The sequence below is a fragment of the Vicia villosa genome, linkage group LG2, assembly GCF_029867415.1.
Source record: "Vicia villosa cultivar HV-30 ecotype Madison, WI linkage group LG2, Vvil1.0, whole genome shotgun sequence".
Taxonomy (NCBI): Eukaryota; Viridiplantae; Streptophyta; class Magnoliopsida; order Fabales; family Fabaceae; genus Vicia; species Vicia villosa.
The window spans coordinates 162723928-162742877 of record NC_081181.1 but is presented as its reverse complement, the minus strand read 5'-3'; the positions used below and the strand labels follow the sequence as shown (position 1 = coordinate 162742877).

At 34.8% G+C, this 18950-nt stretch overlaps 2 protein-coding genes across 3 annotated transcripts; both read right to left on the bottom strand.

Annotated features, from left to right (window-relative positions):
• Window positions 1-209: 209 nt before the first annotated feature.
• On the bottom strand, window positions 210-2478 carry LOC131652795 (inactive LRR receptor-like serine/threonine-protein kinase BIR2). The gene has a single exon (XM_058922751.1). It carries the CDS (start codon window positions 2299-2301, stop codon window positions 472-474), a length of 1830 nt encoding a protein of 609 aa, XP_058778734.1. The 5' UTR covers window positions 2302-2478; the 3' UTR covers window positions 210-471.
• A 5541-nt stretch (window positions 2479-8019) lies between these two features.
• On the bottom strand, window positions 8020-10620 carry LOC131647298 (putative FBD-associated F-box protein At5g56820). 2 transcript variants are annotated; one of them, XM_058917206.1, is made up of 5 exons: window positions 9796-10620; window positions 9437-9707; window positions 9149-9322; window positions 8388-8674; window positions 8020-8219 (listed from the first exon to the last, which is right to left on the bottom strand). In XM_058917206.1, the coding sequence occupies exons 1-4, from the start codon at window positions 9939-9941 to the stop codon at window positions 8402-8404; spliced, it is 864 nt and encodes a 287-aa protein (XP_058773189.1). In that variant the 5' UTR covers window positions 9942-10620; the 3' UTR covers window positions 8020-8219; window positions 8388-8401. The 2 variants fall into 2 exon arrangements, with proteins under 2 accessions (XP_058773189.1, XP_058773190.1); XM_058917207.1 differs by having other exon boundaries at window positions 9149-9319.
• Between the last annotated feature and the right edge of the window lie 8330 nt (window positions 10621-18950).

Here is an 18950-nt window from a genome sequence, read left to right as displayed (position 1 = left end):
CAAATATTTATATACTATTAAATAAAAATAACAAGATGACATCTTAAAAATTATTACATATAAAAATATATATAATCTAAATAGACCATATAAATTCTCCAAAAATATTTCACTAGCAATTTATAATCATATGCAATTCTAACCAAATAACCTACCTACGACATGTTTTATTTATACAGAATATAAATGCTGCAAATTTTCCAATCAAATATTTGCAAAAACACAATAAAAGATTAACCATCTTAATAACACATTTTTACAGAGAATCTTAAACATACTCCAAATATCTTAGACAACATTTAAGGTTGCATTTCATACAACGTACATTGAAACATATTAGATTTCATAAATCACAATAACCTAATCTATACCACAAACATTCTTATATCATACAAGAACAATTATACCTCTGATTAGTGTCAACCATGAACTCAGTAAAACCTCGGTTTATGTCTTCTTCTCCTGCTGCCGCTAGTGCACGAACTTTGACGGTTCATTTTCTGGCTTATCGAAGATCAATGGAAATTCATCATCTTGTTCGGAGAAGCTATTGTCTTTGGAAATGGTTTTCAATGAATGATAAACTTCATACATAGAACACCTATTTTTCGGGCGAGTAACGATACATTTGGATGCGATTTTCAGAAACTCCAGAATCTCCTCGTCGTTACCTTTTCCACATATCGCTTTGTCGATGCAATCCTTGAGTCTACCTGAACTAGACTGCACATTCACCCAATCCACCAGGTTACCCTTAAATTCTTCATCGCCACGCTTCACCTCGAGAGGTTTGCACCCTGTGACCAACTCCAAAAGCAAAACTCCGAATCCATACACATCTCCTTTCACCGAAGCAACCATCGTACTAGAATACTCAGGAGCGATATAACCGAGCTCCCCCAAATCGCCGTTCACAAAACTACCGTTCGAGTCAGTTGTCATAAGCCTCGCGAGTCCGAAGTCCATTATCCGAGCGTCGAATTCTTCGTCAACAAGAATCACATTAGAGCAAATATTCTGCTGTATAAACGGAGGATGACAACCATGATGCAACCACGCAAGTCCCCTCGCCGCACCCAACCCTATCCTAAACCTCATCAACCAATCCAACGCGCCGCTATTCTTATGCAACAACGAATAAAGTGTCCCGTTCGACATATGCTTGTAAACCAAAAGCTTCTCCTCTTCCACAACGCAATACCCTAACAAAGGCGCCAAATTCGGATGCCTAACCTTTCCCAACCGTTCCATCTCAATCTTAAACTGCTTCTCACCGATCTTACAAGTACTCAACCTCTTCACTGCAAGCGTCGAACCATCCGGCAAATCCGCCCTATACGTCGCACCCGTCCTCGTCGTAATCAAAACATTCTCCGAACTAAAATTATTCGTCGCAGCCATCAAATCACCAAGCTTAACCTTCACAATCGGTTTCTGAAAAAGATTAACCTGAGCAAGCTTATGACCTCTCAACCTCAACGCCCAATCATCGACACCACCAACAACATACCCTTCCTTACTCCTCTCCCTCCTCAACCTAATATGATACCACCACCATAACCCAAAAGCCAACAACAACGAAGCCGCCGCACCGAAAACACCAGCAGCAATAATAATAGCAAGATTCTTCTTACTCATACTCCCACACTTTGAACCAAGTGGACCACCACACAAACCACTATTCCCCTCAAAACCATCCTTATCAAAACCATTGAAAAACGATGGAATACTCCCACTAAGCTGATTATTAGCAACAGAAAACTTATGAAGCCTAGTTAAACTACCAATTTCATAAGGTATTCTACCACTAAGATGATTATCAGATAACATCAACTCATTCAAATATGAACAATTCACAAGAGTATTCGGAATTGAACCTGAAAGATCATTACTAGACAAATCCATTGTTACCAAAAACGGCATCCAACTACAGATCTGTGTTGGAATCACAGAATTCAATGAATTTGAACCAAGATCCAATCTTTGCAAGTTTTGTCCACAATACTTCAAGGATTCTGGGATCTTACCCTTAAGATTCATACCCTTTAGCTCCAAACCCAAAACTCGATTCTCTCTTACGTTCCAGCAAGTGACACCAACAAAATCACAGATGAAACCTACGGTGTTGTTGTTGAAACTCCATGATGAAATACCACTTTCGGAATTTCCTAGGGATTCTTTGATACCTCGGAGGCATCTTACGTCGTCTTCTTCAGCTTGGGATGAAGTGAAGAAAACCCAGAAAGTGAATATTGTGAAGAGGAGGGAGAAGAGTGGAGAAGACATGGTTTTGTGAATCATTGAGGTGAAAGGGTTGTTGTACGATGATAAAGTTTCGATTTTTAGAAAATGGGGTTTTTGGTTTTTGGTGTGTTTTTTTTTTGGTTTTGTGTTGTGTTTTGTGGCTTTTTGACTTTTTTGGGTGAAAAGGGTTAGTGGGTTTGTGAGGGGAAGGAGTTTGGGAACTTTGGGTATTTTGGGTTGAAGATTGGTTAAATATGGAAAAATTGGAATTTTTGTGTTGTATATATGTTTTTATTTCTTTGTTTTGTTGTTTTAATTATAAAATTTATAATGTGCAAATGTAGAAGTAGAAGTTAAATTGGATATGATGGTAATAGACAATATAACTCCAAAGTTTTGACATTAAATTTTGTTTCGTTAAACATGTTCACATGATTTAAAGTGCTCGGAAAAAATGTGGACATTAAATTTTGTTTGGTTAAACATGTTCACGTGATTTAGAGTGTTTGAAAAAAATAGTGAATATTTTTTTCAATTTAATTAGAGATTTTAGATTTTAGTTTAATTTATCACGCAACCTTTCTTAACTTGACTGAGACGCTAAAGATTTTAAGTAAAGATTTTGAGTTTAAAGCTAATATTTTATTCAAATTTTTAACATTGAGATGATAACCTTTAATTGATTTGAAAAAAAAATATTTTGATTTTTAAAATTGTGAAGAGTAGTGGGATTAGGTGATTTATGAAGAGGTTTGTTCTTTTATTAGTGAAGGTTGATTTGGGGGAGTCTTTATTTGACTTAGAGTTGTTTGTGAGTTTGGTTGGATAATTTGATTTACACACCAATATTTTTTGTCATATTAAAATGAAAAAATTGCTAATATGTGATTTAAAATACTATGTAAGGAATAAAAAAAATTATTAAGAAATAATATATTTATTGTTATTACTTTCACAAATGTTTTTAAGGACAAAATTAACCTTTTTCAAAAAAATTAATAGTGTTCATAAAGTATGACTAATTTAGTGATTTTACCTATTATTATGAATCACTACATATTAGGTATTCTGTTATAGATTAAAAAAAGCATGAATATTAAGAAGAGGTTGTTAAACAAGTTCATTCTTTCTCTCTCTCTCTCTCTACTTATTTTATATGATTTTTTTCATTAAATTTGTATAAAATAACTAAATGTTGTTAAAATATAATGATATAAAATTATAGATGTAACACGTTTAATATTTTTTTTATATAAAAGTGTTGTATTTGAGTAAATAAATATTTAATTATTAATATTAAAAAATTATTTTAAAAAATCTCAACATTAAATATAGAGGTGAAGAACTCCGCATTATGATGCTTTTAAAGAACTAGTACTTATTTTACCAAAAAAAAAAAAAAAAGAACTAGTACTTATTAACCAACACTTCAAAAGATTGAGTATTTAAAGAAAATGCACACTTATTAAGGAAACAATAAAGTTATGTGTATAAACGGTCAAAGAATGTGTAAGTATTAATTAAAGTGTTGCCTCAGAAAAGTTTTTTTTTTATCAAAACAAAATTAATACATTTTATTAATAAGAAAAAGTTTTTTTTTTTTTATCAAAACAAAATTAACACATTTCATTAATCAAGAAAAGTTATTAACTGAAATGTTTATACAAAAAATGTCTTTTTTTTAAGCAACAAGGTGTCATCGAAAGAGTACTATCACTACTCTAACTCACTTACAAAAATTGAGAATTGGTTTTGGAGCACCAAAAATTACTAGCCGACTGAAATTTACATTAAATAATATAACGCTATTTGTAAAATTCATAAAAGTTACATTTGGAATTAAAAATTTCCCCAAAGAAAAATCATTTCAACGCCTTCATTTTGATATTCCAAATGAGATCAGAAACATTACACGTTTCAATGTGGAAGATAATATCGTTCCTTAAATTTCAAATACCCCATATTACCGTCAACCAAATTATACCTTCCTTACTTTTCTTTACTCTCTTCTTCATGCAACTTGTATGCCAAAGAAGACCAATGACTTTCACAAAGCCTTCCTCGATTTTTGAAGCCTCGTGAAACTGAGACAACAAATCAAAACCAGCTTTTGTTATGTAACCCGACTGGATATCAGGCCTCCAACACACCTCGTTAATACCATCATTTAACGGTGCAACTGAAGACAACAAGTCGCACAAATTCTGCAGTCGACTCGCCCAATCCCGACTCAGATCAGATCCTATACCAAAATCACCCCACTGCCTTTCCATCTCCCCATTTCAGCCACAACTATTTCTTTTAAAGAACTAAAATGATACATATCTGGAAATAGGTTCTTCAAACTGATTTCCCTAAACCAAATTACCTCCCAGAATAGAGTTGTAACGCCATTGTCCAGCGCAAACTTAATATTGTGTGCTTGTGTGTGGCCTAGTGGTGAAAGCTTGGGTCTTGAGGGTGTGCTCCTCTCAAGGTCTCAGGTTCGAATCCTACTAGGCACAAACTGCCTATTAAAAAAAGTTTCTCAAAATATTGTACCTAACTGACAAGATATCTATCCATAGCGAGTTCTCCCTGTAAAATCCTTCATCTCCATTTAAAAAGTAAGGCAACATTTAACTCTTCAATTCTCTTCAAACCTAATCCTCCTTTCTTCAAAGGTAAGAAAATATGCTCCCACCCTACCCAATGAATCCTCCTCTTATCGATTGTATCGCCCCAAAGAAAATTAGACTAAATCTTCATAATTTCTTTGCATATCGTCACTGGTGCTATGTAGAAAGATAGCTGAAAAATATATATGCTAGATAGAACAAATTTTAGCAATGTGATACCTCAAAAACTTAGAAATCTCATTTTCCAATTATCTATACAAGCCTTCAGCTTGGATAACAAAGGTTTCCACAACGAAATCCTCCTAGGATTGGAACAAATATGAATCCCAAGAAATATAAACGATCTGTCTTTGATCTTGCAAGACAAAAAAATTGCAGCAGCGGCAAGAAAGTGGACACTAAGATTAATACCAATTTTTTATAATGATCTGTCATTTTTTATAACGATTTATTGAAGGTATATGTTAAATTTTAATGTAATATTCATAAATATTTTGTTATAAATGTTGATGTAACATTTCATTAAAGTAATTACAGTTTGATGTATATTTACTCAAATTACAGTTTGATGTATATTTACTCAAATTACAGTTTGATAATGTATTGATGAAAGTCATTGCAGAAGCTCTCTGTTATAGTAGTAAAAATCTTTGGTAGGTAGAGGAATGGGTATATTTTCAAGGTTATCACTCAACGCTTGTGTCAATGAGATCAAGGGGTGTAACTTGTAAGATTCAATGAAATCAACCTTGGTGTGGCGTGATTGCGTTCATATAGGAGTGACAGTTAAATCTTTCTCATGTGAACGCGACGTGCAGTATAGAGACTGGCGATAAACCTACTGTTGAGTTCAAGTATGTGACCTTTTGCCTATGGTGTACATATTCGTCATCTTTAAACCAACGAAACTTTGGATTCGGCCATTGAATTGGGTCAGTCTTATTAGGATGTTTGGGTGACTCCGAACAATATATAAAAATTAAAAATACCATTAAATTTTTAGAAATTAGTATTGTCTTTACAAGAATTATTATTTTTCTTAATTCTTTACAATTTATCTCTCTCTTTATATATTTTGTTTCACCAAAGTTACCCTAATGCATTGTGAGTGAAAATTTCCAGTGAGCAAAGAGTTGTATTGGTGTCATATCATTGTTGTTATTTTCAAGAGTGTGATACTCTTAAAGAATTGAGTTTTTTTTTTAGATCAACCATGAAAAGTTTTAGTTTGGTTATAAAACTTAATCTGCAAAAGTTTTAATCACCTATTGAGACAACTAGTGAAATCTCTACTCGATTCGTGAGTTCAACCCGTGAAAAAACTCTCTTTTGGTTAATAAATTCTCACAATTAATCATGAATTTTTAATATCACAATTCAACCTCCCCCCTGTTTGTCTCTCAGATCTCGAAGATACTGACACAATTTGTTTTTTACGTAATAAATTCTTTAAATTAATCATGAATTTTTAATATCACAATTCAACCTCCCCCCCCCCCCCCCACCCCCACCCCCACCCACACACACACTTGTGTTTAAAGCCACTTGACCAACAAGGGGCATCATAGTCTAACTTTTCTTAAAGACTAACCGTTCTAGGAGGAAAATGACTTAAAGTTATTCACTAAGCAAATCCCCATCTTTTAATGAAGTTTTTCATTAAATTATTTGAAGGTTGTGAAAGAAGGTCTATTTGTTCCTACCTACAAAATAAATGATATTGTAATAAACAAACATGAAAAAGAGTATACCAAAGATGATAAAGAAAATGTGAAATGTGATTTGAAAGCAAAAACTTTTATCACTATCACTCTCAGTCTAGATGAATTTTTCACTACGAGACTGCAAAGAAAAAGTAGGACATCCATTAACGACAAATATAATGTGCTAAACTAATGATTTTACTACCTCACCTTTTAGGACTTACGACCTAAACCATACACTACCAGTAAGTACCCTTAAAGAAATTCAAAGTTTAGTGTTATGGTTGAAAATAAATTGTTAAAATAAATAAAATTTAAAGTTTTAGTTATTCGTGGATTTTGAGATACCGGCAGCTATTTACGGATACACATGATTACTATTATAGGAGTAGAGAATAATAATGAATATTGTGATCGTGATGAGGTTTGGTCCAAGTTAGTTTTACTAGAGTCCCATAGTAGGCGTTAGGGGTGGCAAAACGGGCCGTGGCCCGCCGGGCCGCCTGCGCGCCCTCCAAAAAATGGTGGGTTGGGTTGGGATTTTAGGCCCACCGCTCGCCATAGCCCGCCCCGCCAAAACCCGCCGCTCGCCATAGCCCGCCCCGCCGCCCGCCGCCCGCCAAAGCCCGCCCCTCCTCCAAAATTCTCTCTTTTTTAGTTAATTCTAGTAATTCTAATTCTTGATGGTTTATCTTATATATTTATTTGTAGAAATATGTAATTTTTTTTAAGTAAAATTTGTTAAAAAGTTGCTTTTATAAAAAATTGTTTAAAAAATAAGTGAAAAATTTAATTAAAAGGTAAAAAAAGCTATTAATCTATTAAAAAATGAAAAAAAATATATAAATTAAAATAGGCGGGCAAGCCCGCCAACCCGCCACCTTGGCGGGGCGGGCATGATTTTTACGCCCATTTCACTTGGTGGGCATGCCCGCCCCGCTCGTTTTTTGGCGGGCTTAAGGCGGGGCGGGGCAGGCGACCCGTTTTGCCACCCCTAGTAGGCCTTATTGTACTGGTCAAAAAGTATAAGTGTGCATGTAAATTACACAGTATGGTGTATGGTGATTAAGATTTGTCCACAACAGCGAGAAGCCCTGGATAATAAACTTTTTTTTTCATAACTCACTTTCTCCCCCTATACAAATAGTAATTTTTTTCAGACATCGTTTAACATGGAAGAATCATTGCCAATCTAAAAAACTACGAACAAATGAAAATAGAATTGGTGAAGAAATACCATTTACCAGACCAAAATAAAGACCAAAAGAAGGAATGAATGTAAACCCCACAAGATACAATAAAAAGACAAAATCAACCTTTCAACTATAAATTAATTTACATCACAATTAAATCTAGTGAAATTTTATAGTTAGTAACCATAGCAAAAAAAAAAAGGAAATTTTCCAAAACAAAACTCCTAAATTGTTTAAAATACTTTAAAATTAAAACCACACTAAAGTAAAAATGCATATTTATTAAACAAATTTAGATAAAAAAAAATATTTGTAAAAGTACATTAGGTGTTATATTCACTAGATTGTCTAGAAGATCAAACTCATAAATTTGGGGTGAAACACCACAAACTTAATCCCGCGCCAGTGATAGATCCTGATCCATCATAGTGCAGGTTAATTCTGGAAATAAACAGTTAATCCTGCGACAATAATAGGATACATTATAGTGCATAAATTTGAAATGTTACATACAAATGAACAAAAGTTTATTTGCAATATATTGTATATTTCATTGTTGTTTACTTTTTTTTTAAAACTCTTTGTATTTCACAACATATAGCATAGTAGTTATTAATGAGAGATCAAACCTTAGAGAGATAATTCAATCAAATGTAAGTTGACACATTGTAGAGGCCCTTGGGACATTAGATAATCTTTTGAGAGTGTCGAACTTCTCCTTTAGATCCGTCGAAATATCACTGATAATCATTGTTTTCAAAACACATCCTTTTTGCAAAATATATTCAGCAAAGTACAATTCATCTGTAAATCCTCGATATCCTTTGAATTGAATAAAGTTCAGATGTGATTCAAGACAACTAGGAACACTGGGTTGTGCAACCCATTTTGATAAGGATGATTGTTCCTGCTGACACTGCACAAAGATTTATTGAAAACACAACATCAAGACTAACACATACTCGTCAGGTTTTGAGGATTTCGGGTATGTAAATATCAATATTGTATGTAATCTATTTCATAAAAACATTGAATTGATATAGTGGTATATGCATAAATTTAAATTTTAAAAAAAAAATTGACGAAATATTCTTTTTATCCTTTAACTCAAGAGTATTAGTGATTGTACGTGAATTTTGTAGGTAAACATCATTGTTTATGTTGGTCTCGTAACTAAAGAACCACGTTAGTCATTCTCATCCATTAGTGACGAATTTAAATCACTAATTAAACAAAAAAACTAAAATAGTGTGCCTTGAAAAGTTAAGGATCAATATGATACTTTTTAAAGTTATGCGGACCCTAAAGTTGACGTTCAAACATTAGAAAAAGTTATTAAGCCACAACTTCAATAAAACAAACTTAAAACAAACTTAAGAGCTTAACATACCTCCTTGTCATTACAAACCTCCTCGTCAGTTTGAATTATGAGAACTTCAAGTGAATGACATATTTGAAGTAGGCTCATTATAATATTGGAATTGAACCGCAAAAGATTGAGATTCAGATGAAGTAAATTGTCAAATTTTGGAAAATGTAATTGAGCGACGTCGCGACGTAACTGCTGTGTTCACAAGTAGTAATGATCTAATGTGAGCAAGTAGAAAACTATCTAAGAAAGATTTAAATTTTAGTGAAAATTGTGCGAATATAAAAGACTTGTCAACACATGTGGTACCTTTGTTGCTGAACGGCTCAACCTTAAATGTTTAAGGACTACAATTTTCAAGGTCTTCAAAGAAGTTGGTAGGCATAGAGGCGGAACACAAATTGTACCATAATCCTCAACATACCAGTAAAAATCCATAGTTTCTAGACAGGGACAACCTTCAAGGAAGGCATTGAGGCAATCCACATCAATGCCACATATGTCAAGTACCAACTTCTTTAATGATGGTAAACTAAAAGACTTGGCCCATGACCGTGCAAAACACAATGCACCTTTGAGACTATATTGAGTTAAAAAACAGTGTTAGATTAGGATAATCATATTATTACGACTACAATAAAAAGGAATAATGAATAGAATGTTCTTGCCTGAGAGAAACAAGATTAGAACATTCGGAAAGGTTATTGGGAAAGGAAAAGTAATAATGCTGTATAGTGTAGAGCGTGATGTCGAGTTCTTGGATGAGGGGACCCATTGCGTAGTGAATCCATATGCTAACTGAGGCTGAGCACATGGGGTTCACACCGAAAGATTTAGTACATGAGAGACGCAATTTTTGAACTTGGTTGGGCCTGAGGACATAGATTAGGCTGTTGACAAAATAGAAAAATCTTCTGAAGTGCTTGAATCGTTTGGAATTGAATTGGATAAAGTTACGATTGAATTGGGTAAAATCTTCATCGGATAATTTGAGAACGGAGAAATAGTCCTTGAATTGTTTGGAATTCAGTTGGATAAAGTTGTCGTGGAATTCAAAATAGTCTTTGGATAAATTGAGATCGGAGAGATAGTCCTTGAATTGTTCGGAATTGAAATCGATAAAGTTGTGATTGATTTTGATAAAGTCTTCGTCCGATAAATTGAGAACGGAGACATGGTGCCAGATGTGGCGCCACCTGGGAGATAGAATGCTTGTTTGAACTGATGTTTTGCTTGATAGGAATGACAGGATGTGGATCAATACACGATCGGGTAGACTACTGATCCTATCTTCCTCTGCTATGGATGGCGGCAGCTCCCTCTGGCTTTTGTGATTTCCACTCTACAATGGATGGCGGCAGCTTCTTCTGGCTTTTGCAGTATAGATGAAGTTTGGCTAAGGAAGATACAAATAGATCTATCAAATCCCCGTTTGGCTCAAATGAGGGGGGAGGGAGAGATTCTAATGGAGGCAAGGGGAGGGAAGAGATTTTGGTTAAAAATGTGTTTGGTTCACGAGGAGGGGAGGGGTTTATTACAAATTTACATTTGTATGCTTATGATTTTATATAACTGATATGATATTCGAAGGTAGAGGTGGCAAAACGGATGGATTGAATGGTTAATGGATGGACCAAACCAATCCATTAATCCATTACCAATCCACTAAACTCTCTTAATAAAAAACCAATCCAATTCATCTATTAAAGAATAAAATCCATTCAATCCATCCATTAACATATTTTTAATGGATGTATATTCATCCATCCAAAAAAATAATTATGCTTTTACGTGACCATATCCCTCACACTCATGGCACTGGACTCCTTTTCCTTGATAGAACTGATCTTCAAAATTTTATACCTTTTATCATCATCTTGATTTCTGCTGATGTCAAGATACTTATTCTTGACATTTGGTCTTGACTTCCAGTCTAACTTTTTAAACACCTTGTTGAATTATCTGCTAAGTAGTACAAGATCTTTTGATAGCTATTCATCTTTATCTTCTAAACTCTCAGCATTGGATACAAATGCTAAGCACTTCTTCTTTTCAGACTTTTTCACCAAGTCCCATCTCAAAAGTTTGAAGAGATTCCATAAGATCATTAACTTTCATGGTGTTTAAATCTTGGGGTTCCTCAATAGCAGTGAACTTCATGTAAAACCACTTAGGTAGAGATCTGAGAATTTTATTGACTATCTTATCATCATATATCTTCTCTCCAAGAGTACCAGAGACATTTGCAATGTCCACAACATTTATATGAAAGTTATGCTCACTCTCGTCTTCTTTCATTCATAAGTTCTCGAACTTAGTGGTAAGAAGTTGAAGTATTGACATCTTTACCTTGGAGGTTCCTTCATGTGCATTTTTTAGGATTTCCCAAGCATCTTTGGCAATAGGACATCCATTAATTAGTTTGAATATGTTCTTGTCCACACCATTGAGTAGGACATTCAATGCTTTGGAGTTTCCCATGGCGTATACATCATCTTTTTCATCCCAGTTTGCATCCTCCTTGACAACCATGTTGTCGTCCTTGTCTTTAACCTAGGGAGGACTCCAACGCTTGACAATAGCTCTCCAGGCCTTGTCGTCTATAAACTTAATGAAAGCCACCACGCGAGCTTTCCAATAGTCATAGTTGGTTACATCAAGAATAAGTGGTCTATTCAAGAACCCTCATTCGTCCTTGTTCATTGTACCAGAAAGTATCTTCCCTGAATCTCACCTAGAGTCAGAGTAGGATGTCTTCTCTGATACCACTTGAAATTCTCGCATTTAGATTACAGATGTCCTAAAATATGTCGAGACAACATTCTCCAAACACACACAATGACAAAGTATAAAAGTGCATTGCAGAAACAATAAAGAATACAAGTAATTGTTCACCCAGTTTGGTATCAACAATACCTACTCCGAGGGCTACCAAGCCAAGGATAAATCCACTATGATAATATCAATTCAAAGTATTATGCAGACAACCTCCGGTTCACACATAGACAACCTCTAGTTTACTGACTTATAACTTAATCACTACACGTGCTAACTTCTACCTAAGACTCACATAGGTGTGAGGCCCACCTTGAATCTCCCTCAATACAATTACAAATATTAGAAGACACACTTCTAAAACACATTCATCCAATGCTTAAAAGCTTATGAATGAACACAAAATTTATAACTCAATGAAAAAACAAACTCTTCTATAAAAGTGATATTAGAGTGGCTCACAATAGACAAGACTGCAGAGATCCTAACACAAATTATAAATATGAGTTCCACCAAACAAAAGGTTTGATGCTTGCTATATATAACAATATTCTTGACTAGAATTGGGCTTCAAATCGCTGTATGGCACTCCAGAAAATATTCCACAATCTTCTCCTTGAAGATATGGCTTCAAATATTAGATTCCTAAATTTCTCCATATTTAGTAACTAACCAAATATCTTGAAAACAAAGACAATCTCTTATCCCTTAAATCAAGTGTCACATAGGATTGCATAATATTCAGAAATATTCTACACCTGTACTTAACTAACTCCAATAGATCCAATTGTATCATGACAAACTCAGTGTTGAATGAAACCTGCATAGGACATCTTTCTTGACATCTTCTTCAGTTGAAGAGAATGGAACATCTTGTTCAACACGTTCCCATAAGTTAGTCTTACCAAACATAATACCAACAGAAAAACAGATAATTAACATTTTGGGAGTCCTTTTTAGAGTTTTTTGTTTTTGTGTATGTCACTCATGTATCTTTTGATGCATAGAGTTTGCTTGATTGACCATTTTTCATTATGATTCACTCATGAGATTTTAACCAAGAGTGTAATCTGTGTAATTGGAATTATGTTTTCTATCAATTGTTATTATTGTTAACAATTACAAAGGTGTAACTGAGGGAAGTGAGAGGGGGATCTAATATCTAGGGGTGTCTTAGGTATAAGTTGCACAAGGTAGTGACTAGGTGATAATTTGTAAACTAGGGTTGTTTAGCTTTGAACTAATACTATCATAATGAGTTTCCTTCATGGCTTGGTAGCCCCCCAGAGTAGATGAGTTGCACGAAATTGGGTTAACAATTGATTGTGTCTTTTATCTAATGCTATTTACTTCTGCATTACTATTGTTTTGGTACAAGTTATCTGTCAGCAGATGATGTCTTAACATATGTCTTGACATTGTATTTTTGGTGTTTGGATATCAGTCTTGACATTTATTTCAAAGTGTCGGAATTTCAATTGGCATCAGAGTAGACACTCTGTTCTGTTTTGGGTGAGCTCCAGGGAAGATATCTTATGGTACTATGTAAAAAGATGTAGGTTTCACAAATAGAACACCTCTTCTAGATGACACTAACTATGACTACTGGAAATCACGTATGGTGACCTTCATAAAATCTATGGACAACAAAACATGGAAAGTTGTTTTAAAAGGTTGGAAACATCATGTTCTAACAGACAAGGATGGAAAGGACACTACTGAATTAAAACCAGAAGAAGACCAGTCTAAAGAGAAAGATGAATTACCTCTTAGAAATTCTAAATCCTTGAATGCTCTATTCAAGGAGTGAATAAGAATGTTTTCGGGTTAATCAATATATGCACTGTTGCTAAAGATGCTTGGAAAATTCTCGGAACCACTCATGAAGGCAAACTAAAAGTCAAATTTTCAAGACTTCAGCTCCTTACTTCCAAATTTGAGAATCTCAAGATGAGGGATGATGAGTGTATTCAGGACTTTTACATGAGTATACTTGATATTGACAATTCATCTAGTGTATTGGGAGAAAAGATGTCAGAAGAAAAACTTGTTAGAAAAATTCCCAAATCCTTGCCTAAGAAATTTGACATGAAGGTCAAAACTATAGAAGAAGCTCAAGACATCTGCAACATGAAAGTGAAGGAACTTATTGGATCTCTTCTGACCTATGAATTGGGTATTAGTGATAGATTTAGAAAAAGGAACAAAAACATAGCCTGTATCTCCAATACTGGTGATAAAAAGGCTCAATTTGATTTGAAGATTGATGAAGGAATTACAGATGCTAGTGTAATTCTTGGTATACAGTTCAATAAGGTACCAAAGAACATGGATAGAAAGACAAGACAAAATGGTAAGAACATCTCTTTCGACATCAACAATAACAGTAATGAAATTTTGGAACTTCCAATACAGATGTCTGTCGCACCCTAAATTTTGACCTAAGTCTTTTTGTTAATAGATTAATCCATCAACATAGCATCAAGTCATAATAGATTCATTTGCACCATCTTTACCTGATCATTCATTTGCATCCATTATCCTTTTATTATTTATTTTAAATATTCAATTTATTTACTAATTGAAATGTCATATTTTGATTATTAAATAAATGAATATTAAACTAAATGATATATTTGAAAAAATAATTAAAAAAAAAAAGAGATTTTAGTTACAAATCCATTCCAATTCATGCATAAATGGTTGGGCTATGGCAAGGTTTAAGGCCCAAGTTTTTTTGTCTTTGTTACAAACCTTAATTTTGAATAGAAACAATAAGTTTTACAATTACATCCAGCATGTACAAAATGACAACAAAAAAGAAAAAAAGGAGAAAGTGTTTCTTCATGAGCCCTGATTTCATCTCCACGCATCACCATCATCAGTTCAAAAGGTCCACAACAAAACAAAAGGTGGTACAAGCCTCTGCTCCCTCACCAGCCTTGCTGCTGCTCCTTCTTTGTAAAACTCTGCTCCACCCAAAAACCTGCACTAAACAGTCCAAATGTTACACTCAAATACCACAACAAGAGCCTGCACTCAAAAAGCAACAAAACAGTTAACCAAAAGTGTTCAAATCCTATCACAATTTCCCCCCCAAAAGCATTGGGATCCTCTATATAAAAAAGAACAGAAGTAACAGAAGGGGGGGACGAAGAAGAAGCCTCAAAGCTCTGCTTCACTACTACTAACAATCACTCTAAGAAATCCCTGCAAAAATCCCTCAGATCCATAACATTGCCAAAACCTTCAACCGCATAAACAACCTCAATCCATCGTTCACCTCCAAACTTCATTCAGAAACCATTACCTTCAGAAAACCGAATCATAAACCTCACAAATCACTGCAATAAAGAAACATTCATATCATACCTTAACCTCACCCACAAAACCACTCAATACAGAACCCTCAACCTCACTCATACTCAGAACTATATCCCTCCCTCTGCAAACCTGCATACAAATCCTCCACAACCCTCACACAAACTGCAACCTATCGAAATCACCACCACTCAACCGTTTCCTGCAGAAAACTCTATTCAGAGCAACAATAAACCACTCACAACGTCCTCAACCTTCAAACACAAAACTCACACATTCATAAACTGACTTAATAGCAACAATTAGAAACAACAACCTCACCTCACTCAAACTAAATCGCCACAAGCCCACACGCACAACAGACGAAACAAAAGCAACAACAACAGTGAAAACAGTGGTAGTTTCGGACAAAGCAGAAGAGGAAGGATCGAGTAGAGCTTAGAAGAAGAAGCAAGAAGATACCTGGGTATTCGTCTTTTCGTTCTTGACATTTTAATTTTTGCATTCATCTTTGTTTCCCACATTATGTAGCTTGTAACCATCTCTGAATCTTAATGAAATTGGGGCTTAGGGTTCTTGAGGGGATAAAGGGTATCATCATGTTTTTGCTTGCCTTCGATTAATGGTTGAATCTGAAATCTTGAGCGAGAGAGGAGGATGAGCAATCGCGAGAGAGATGAACTCGGGAGAGAGAGATTGATTGTCTGCGCTGTTTTTTTTTTTCTTCCATTTTTGTAAAAAATGCAGAAACAATCGTGAGAGAGAGAGGCGGAGAGCGTTTTTGTCGTTCCAATTCACAGAGAGAAAGAGAAAAACGGCCGGTTCACAGGATGCCTAGGTTTCTTTAGTTTGTTGGGTCGGTTGGGTTATCATCCTGGGCCCAACCCGGTTTTATTTCACCAACCAGCACACCCATGAGTCTGCAACACACACCCCAGGGCCTTCATTTGGCTTTTTCAGCATGTTCCTTTTGTTTCATTTTTTTTTTTATAGTTTATCTCAAAAACTCCAAAAAGTTTAGTTAGACTTTTGTTTTTGTTTCATGGTGTTAAAAATCTAAATTGTTTCATTTTCATAATATATTTCAAAAGTACAAAAAAAAATGTTTTATTTTCATTAGAATTTATTTATTATATTAAAAATCCAAAAAAAGTTTAGATTAATTTCATCCAAAAAACGTGGTCCAATGCCAAATTGTTTCAAATTTCAAATCTTTTCAAAAATAGATTTTCATTCAAATAAATACTCGATCCAACATCGAGTCCATTTCAAAACTTCTCACAAAAACTTCAAAAAAACAATTTAAACTCATTACTTCATTTCTCGCCCAAGCGCGAAGCCTCTTTTCATTGCCCACGTGCAAATTTCACCCAAGTATGAATCTCATTTTAAAAATTATCTTTTCCGCCCAAGTGCGATTAGATTCATTTCATAAACCTTAAAACGCTTGATCCAACGTCAAGTTGTTAATCTTCTTTTTTTTTTTTAATTAAATCGAAGTGATCGAGTGACAAGGGGTGCACACCTCTTGAATACCTTCGATCCTTCGAATCAAATATTAAATTTCTTTCTTAATTAAATCAAAGTGATTAAGTGACAAGGGGTGCACACCTCTTGAATACCTTGATCCTTTGAATCAAAACACATTAACCAAATTGAAAGATCCTGTGACAAGAAGTGAACACCTCTTGAATACCTTGATCTTTTGAATCAAAACATATTAATAAAATCAAAGTGATTAAGTGACAAGGGGTGCACACCTCTTGAATACCTTGATCTTTTGAATTAAAATACATTAATCAAATCAAGAGAACAAGTGACAAGAAGTGAACACCTCTTGAATACCTTGATCTTTTGAATAAAAATACATTAATCAAACCAAGAGGTTAAGTGACAAGGGGTGGACACCTCTTGAATACCTTGATCTTTTGAATTAAAATACATTAATCCAAACTTGGACAACAAGTGACAATGGGACTCGCTCCTGTTGAATACCTTGGATAAAGGACGCGCTAGGTGAACACCTTGCCCAAATACTTTACTAAACGTCCGCAAACATCCATCCTAAAATCAATCAACTAATTCCGTAGTTCTTCCGAACTACATTCGCTCTGATTCTTCCATTGAAGATATGTAGGCACAAGACTCAAATGTCTTGGCGAGCACACTAATAAAAAATATAATTCCGTAGTCCCGAACTACGATTGCTCTGACTTTCCCCATTGGGAATACGTAGGCACAAGACACAAACGTCTTGGCGAGCATAATAATAAAAATCTTATCTTTTTCCTCCATAATTAAAAACCAAAACATGTTCTTTCTCTTAATAAAATAAACGTAGACTCAAGCTAACACTCGATTACAAAACAACTAAATGGGTCCCATCGAGTACGATGGAGGTAAGGGGTGCTAATACCTTCCCCTTGCTTAACCGACTCCCGAACCCAAATTTGGTTACAAAGACCATCTTTGTCCATTTCATTTCATTTGTGGGTTTTATCAATATTTTCCCATTCCCATTGGAATAAATAAAATTTGGTGGCGACTCTGTTCGATACAATTTCGTGGCGATCATTTTTTGACCCGCGACAGCTGGCGACTCTGCTGGGGACAAGGTATGTCCACCCTAATTTAGTTGTTGTTTATTTCATTTGTTAGCTTTGTCTACTTTTCAATTTCATGTATATATTTTCTTTATCTTGCTTATGTACTTGTGGGATTTGGGAATATTACTTTTTCGAGTGAAGCTCTCCACCCGAGCTTGGAAAAACAAGAGAGAAACATAAGTTAGGAGGTGGTTGTGTAGTGTTAGTCCCCAAGGTGAACACCTTGAATGGCTAATACGAAAACCCCACTTGGAGGAGACTTAGTCATGAAATTTGTCATAAGATGGCTAGCCCATCGCATGACGAAAATCTGATTTCGTCGTTAACTCTAAGGACCTTTAGAACCCGTTCCATCTATGGTGATGTAGACACCTCTACGATCAAAAACCTTAGAACCATCATGTGAGGGGATCTTTGGGTAAAAGAACTTTGAACTATCCCATCATAAGGAGCCTTCCTCATTAGGTTGTGTTTTTCCAGATTACACCTATCTATTTTATAGCATTGTATTGCATTTCAAAATGTATGTATGCCATTGCATCTCATAAGAATCACTCTTGCATAAACAATCATCATGCATTTGCATTCATTACACATGCATTTCCTAGAATTCAATATTCATGCCTTTCATCCTCCAACACAATTCACAAGGCAAGCTTGATTACCCGACACTGTATTGGACTTAAAGCATGTCTCTGAAGATGTTAAGTGAACTCTAAAGAAACGAGAAATGAATTCAGAAGATCTGTGGTCAATATCATGGAAATGCTTCAAAGCATTAAAAACCAAGAAGGTTCAGCCTCGACACACTATGTGGTTAACAACCCCATGCCCTGAAGGGTGCCAAGACACTGAAGACATGCCTAAAGCTAGTTACCAAGACTAGAAAGTTCATCCTGGTTTGGATTGTGTTGTGTTGCATTTGAACTTTGTCATCCTTAATCGTAATTTTAATGAAATGAGCATTGCATTTGTTTTGAATTAATCATAACATGTCCTCTTACTTTATTTTCTTGCCACTTACACAAAATCAAAAAAAATTCAAAAAAAATATTTTGCTTTTTTCCATTTCATTTTCTTTATCAGTTTTCTTGTTTAAGCAAATATTAGAGGGAGTATGA